At 34.7% G+C, this 6,079-nt stretch overlaps 1 protein-coding gene across 1 annotated transcript; it reads left to right on the forward strand.

Moving 5' to 3' along the window:
- Positions 1 to 272: 272 nt before the first annotated feature.
- LOC128170670 (myb-related transcription factor, partner of profilin-like) lies at positions 273 to 5,522 on the forward strand. Its single transcript, XM_052836436.1, is given in 5 exon segments — positions 273 to 417; positions 616 to 677; positions 679 to 902; positions 5,012 to 5,160; positions 5,377 to 5,522. Coding segments are annotated over 5 exon segments (726 nt in total).
- Positions 5,523 to 6,079: the final 557 nt, after the last annotated feature.

The raw sequence follows: 6,079 nt of genomic DNA on the forward strand, positions 1-6,079 counted from the left end.
TCATAAATTAAAGTAGATATGTGGTTTAAACATTGATACAAGTATTAGGTGTCGTTGATATTTTAGATATGATGGTAAAAGACTTTGTTTTATAAAATGTCGTTAACTTCAGCAATGTCAATAATCTTGTTAAAATGTATATAACACAAGCTCATGGTGATATGAGTTCAGTGGATGAACGTAACATTTGTTTACACCGACGCATCCAGTCTTTTGTTGTAAACACTTTATATTGAGAAAAATACTGGTAGTCACAAGTCATTGTGGCAGACATGGCACGGAAACCAAACTACACCAATATCGAAATCGAAATTCTAATCGAAGAAGTACAACATAATAAGGATATTTTGAATTCCGCCTTCTCAGATATAGCCACAAATTCCAGCAAGCAAAGAATGTGGACAAGTATTGCTTCAAAGTAACATACTTATATACCTATATTTTTTTTTCACAATGCAATACAAGTTCATTGATTAATAATTACTCATTTGCTTAGATACATGTATATGAATTAATCCCCAACAATTAGAACATTATTTCCTTCTTGTTCTTTCTTTTATACCACATAAAAATACTAAAATAAATCACCTTAATTATCATAATTTCTATTATGATAGGTCAGCGCCGTCAGCTGCGGTGTGGAGAGGTCGGCGGAAGATGTGAAAAAGAAATGGAGATTGAAACATTTCTTGTGACACAAAGAAGAAGTTATCAACTGCCCGTAAGGAAGCCAGAAAGACCGGGGGAGGAGTTTCGGCGAGAGAAAAACTCAGTCCCATTCAACAAAAAATAGCTGAGACTATGGGCCAAACAGCCATTCAGGGGATCCCCGGCGGATACGACAGCAGAGATTGTACAAGCACCATCACACAACCTGTTGAGCATGTACACGGGGAGGATAGGTACAGACCCTGCAACGTGCTACTACACCTCTAAAACGAACCGTACCGTTCTGTGCAAGAAACGAACCGTACCGTTCACAAAACGAAACGTACCGTTCACAAAGCGTACCGTACCGTTCACAAAACGAAACGTACCGTTCACAAAGCGAACCGTACCGTTCACAAAACGAACCTTATCGTGCAAAAAGCATGCAAGATAATTTATGCAAGACCCTCCTCCAGCGAACAAAAAAGCGTACCGTACCGTGCAATAAGCGTGCAACTTCCATATACGGCTTATTGACCTAATGTCTTTCGATGAATACGGACGGAGATTATCGCTGACCAGTTAAGTTCAATATTTTGCAAGATTTTTTTTATACTGGATTAGAAATCCCATACTAAGATTAAAAAACTGTTCTTCTTATTAAACCAGTTACGAAATATTTTAATTTAATTTCCTTTCTAAGACCGTAATCATTTCAAAACTTGCATCGCCGATTTCTTAAACATTGTAAACTATTAATGTTCACACAATTCGTTGTTATACTATTTTGATTATTTTTATGAAATGTTTGAAACATTGGGTACATACTGGACCTTACATAGCTTTCAATGATTCTCAGGAGAGGGAGAAAGATGACTGAGAGAGAGATGAATGAGAGAGAGAGAGAGAAACAGACAGATAGACAGAGAGAGATCGTTAACTGAGACGTTAAAAAAATAGCGTATGTATAGAAATAAATACATTATGACTAAACAAGGGTTGGAATTTTCAAATTAAAAAAAAAAGAATACCGACTTAAGTTACGCGGACCCTTAGTCTTGTTAATTAATCTACAGCTAAACTTTAAACCAATTAAAAATGAGAAAAGAAAACATTTCAGATCATATTTTTAAATATATGTGGACGTGCTGTAGTAAATGACAATCACATATTACCGGTGACTCGGGTGATTTGTACTTCAACTATTAATGTAGCAATAAATAAACAAAAAATCACTCTAATATGATATGTTTTACATGTAGATAGATACATGTACACAATCTTAGTTAATTAAATGCAAGTATTGAATGAAAAAAAGTACACACATTCCATAAAATAACAGTCAACTTTATTTCCCGCATAGCTGGTAATGGCGACGTGATTTCACATGAACCAAAATCACTCGTGCGATATATGTGTACAGAAGCTGATTTGAAACACAACAGCGTCTTTCATCTTGGGTTCTATACACAACAGGTGTTATTGTTTTGGCAGTTATTGTACTTTACAACTAACTCTGTATATTTGGACGCTTAAATAGATGTACACGAGATACCGGTATTCACACCTTTCCACGGACACCTGTTTGGTAACTCAGACAAACCTGTCGTGTGTATAGTCTGAATATATCTTACTTCTACTTTGTTTGTTTCGTGGCTTTCCTTAATCTCTAAAAAACAAAAGAACTGTCTGTAGATATGTACACAACTACACGTAAGACTATCGGCGCGTGGATCGGTAGAACAATTCAGCGACTCTATACATGCGGGATTTTCACAAATATTAACTTGCAATAAAATATCATTTACCGGGTACATTAATGTACCAAAAAAAACTGATTAAATACATTGTAAATAGTTGAATGGAATTTAACATTTTGCAAGAAGATGTAAGCACAAACACAGCTCTTTTTAAATTTATTTTCAATCTAATATGTGTGATGTGATATATAGCGTCAAAATTTTAACCGTCGCGATCAGTCTGAATACATCGTCTACTGTACAAACTTTTAGAGAGAGAGAGAGAGAGAGAGAGAGAGAGAGAGAGAGAGAGAGAGAGAGAGAGAGAGAGAGAGAGAACTTGTGTGTTGATTATATTACTTAAATTTAAGTTTTATCACTGAACTATATTATTTCGGTTTGGGTTTCTATAGTTGGTCATTTGAGCGGGATTTTATCTCAGGACTCCACGTGCTTCGCCTGTTAATCAGTTTAGGTATAACAGTACAAGGCTGCGTTCAAGATCGTAGCTGCTAGCCTAGCCGCTAGGTCGTAGATATCTAGGTCTATTGAACGGACCGCTAGGTTAGCCGCTAGGTCTCAGACTTGAAGTTGGAAATATTCAACTAAAGACTTATTACATTGACATAATTTATTAATTTCAAGCTGAAGTATACATGTTAAGATTCATTATAACTTAAAGGAGGAATAAAATATCACTATATAAATAGATTTCGGGTTTGTTACAAAGTGGTAACTAAGGTGGCCATCTTGAATTCGATGCTTAGCATAAAATATTTAGGCTACGAATATCTACCTAGCGGCTAGACTAGTATACCGTTCAACAACGTAGCCGCTACGTAGCCCTACCTAGCCGCTACGATCTTGAACTTAGCCCAGATCACGCCATGTGCCGCGTGCTACTTGGTTCCTCCTATATGGCTAGAAGAAAATTATCGAATGAAAAACGTGTTTGTTTTATGTTTTCTCACTCTATTAAAAAGAGTGTTTCTATTTGAAATTATTCAACAATAATTTCCTTCCGACTTTATGATTACATATTTAATGTACGGGCGATAAGAGTCTTTTTCCCTCGCTGTCGTATTATTGTTGTTACTAGATAAATTCATAATATTTTTATCACTTTAAACATTCATTTGTTGATTACGGGGTATTTTTCCGTGACCTGTTTACTACAAGTATGTGTGTAAAATGGTAAATAAAATATAAACAGGTTAGTCAGCATCTGTAAATCGTCAGCTAAATCGCATGCATACAGTGAAGAGCGGACACTTGTTCAATAGAATGATAGCTATTGACTTATGTATATCCAGTTGCAAACATATCGAAAGAAATATGTACATTTATAGTTTAACGGAATTAAAAAACTAATAGTCATAGTTTGACTATACACGTGGTCTTAGTTCAGATAAGAGAAGCGATGACGGGTTACATGTAGGTATCATCTGTGTATACGAACAAGTGCAGAAAATCATAGAATCAATATTTAAATGAATAAAAATTCGTGTCAAAAACTATTTAACAGTTGATTTCAAGATTTCTTATCTGAAATTCATTGTTTATCTTATCATTAACTACGTGTACTTTTACATCGTCTATTCACTAGGGCAATTTGATCGGCAATAGTACTACAGTAATACGCAATAAAGAATGATCATACTGTACGAATTATGAATAAGGAAAAAGAAAAATGCTTGTAAAAATAACAACTAGCCGAGAATAAAAAATAACAACTAGCCGAGAATAAAGACAACAATAAAGGAAACTTAAGAAATATCGGAATAAAGTCGGTGCAATTTTTTATAGCAATTTTAAATGGATTAGAAATATTTAATGACTTCAATTCAAGTACATGTATAGAAATAAAAACTTAAGATGCTTTGTAAAATTATCGACAGCTCGCTGAATTAACAAAAATATATCGGATAAAGTCAAACAGTTCTTTTAATCTATCTTAATGATGACAATTATCTAAAGTTAAATACTAATAATAACAGACTAATCAAAATAAAAATTACCCCCCCCCCTTCCCGGTTGTCACTGAGAACACGTTTCACAAAAAGCGTATCAAAAACAGGGGAACGGATGAAAGTTCTGATTTTAAATAGATTGAAATACATTTGTAAAATATCATATAAATAAACAAAAAATTTAATTATCATATGTCATAATTACCACCTTGCTGAAGTAGAACAGGCAAAAACTAAACGAAATTATATCGAGAAAAATCAAAGCGTTCAGGCCACGCCTACCTCTTTAATAAAGCGCACAAACCGTTCACAAAGCGTGCAGCTATTTTTAGCAAAGCGTACCGTGCAAGAAGCGAACCATTCCGTTCACAAAGCGTACCGTACGCTTTCACAAAGCGAACCGTACCGTTCACAAAACGAACCGTACCGTTCACAAAGCGAACCGTACCGTTCAAAAAGCGTAACGAACTGAACCGTGCAACTGGTGTAGCAGCACGTTTCAGGGTCTGTAAATTGCAACCTGCTATAATTAACGCCACAATTCTTTTCTATTCCATATAAGGTTTAATTTTCCATATTAAGCATAATTTGAAACAGTTGTAAGTATGTTAAGCGATTACAACATTAAATATGAGTCAAATTTCTTATGTACAGAGAGGTAGAGGAATATAAATCCAGTGAGTCCACGCAAATATCTCATGTCCCATGCAAGTATAGGAAACGGAAGAGATCTTCCACCCTCGATGAAGAGCACAATCTCCTGCAGATAGAAAAAGAAAGATTAGAGGTACACAATAGATATTGTTGACGTCCTATACTACCCGGTATATATTGAAACAAAATGACTCAATGTATTTTACATGTTGATAATTAATATAAAGTGTAAAAATTACTAGTAAATTTTTTCGACACATAATTTTAATTATATTCAAGTGCGATTTTAAAAACGCACAATGTCTTATTACATAATAATTATTACTTTATTACATTTCACATCGTATGCAGGTAGAAAGGAAGAGACTGCATTGACGAAAGAAGACTCGAGTTGGAGGAGAGAAGATGTTATTTAGAGGAAGAAAGAGGCAAACGAGGTTATATTATTTGTGATGCCAACAGAGTGCCGAAATACTATGTTTCACCAGCAGAATTCTCTAATTTTCAATAAAATCATCGTAATCTTAGTGCGAGATTTTGCCTTGTCTCTCTTCCATCATTCGCATTTCCATCGTAAACTATGTCGTCATTGCTATGAGCAGCTTTCTCATTTTCCGGAACAGGGATTTTTTTGTTAATGCACATATTGTGCAACACAGCAGTTGCAACAATAACCTGAAATTCCAGTACATATTATAAAGTATATTATTTGTACTGTATTATTTTATACAAGTAAACAATTTCTATGATTTATAGCATGCAATACCTTGCACGCTTTCGTTGGATCGAATACTAGAGGCCCACCAGTTGTATCCAAACACCTAAATCTACCTTTCCACACACCGAAACAGCGTTCTATGATGTTTCTAGCCTTTGCATGATATGTGTTGTAGCGAATTTCGCTTGGGGTAGATGGTTGTAAATATGGGGTCATCATCCAAGGTCTAAGTGGGTAAGCAGAATCTCCTAGAAGCCAACCTTCACCTATTTCACCTACATTTATATACATGTATATTATCGATATTATTAAATAAATACATACAAAATGTATTTGATAGTGTATAAGTT

This window comes from Crassostrea angulata, chromosome 2 (genome assembly GCF_025612915.1).
Source record: "Crassostrea angulata isolate pt1a10 chromosome 2, ASM2561291v2, whole genome shotgun sequence".
NCBI lineage: Eukaryota > Metazoa > Mollusca > Bivalvia > Ostreida > Ostreidae > Magallana > Magallana angulata.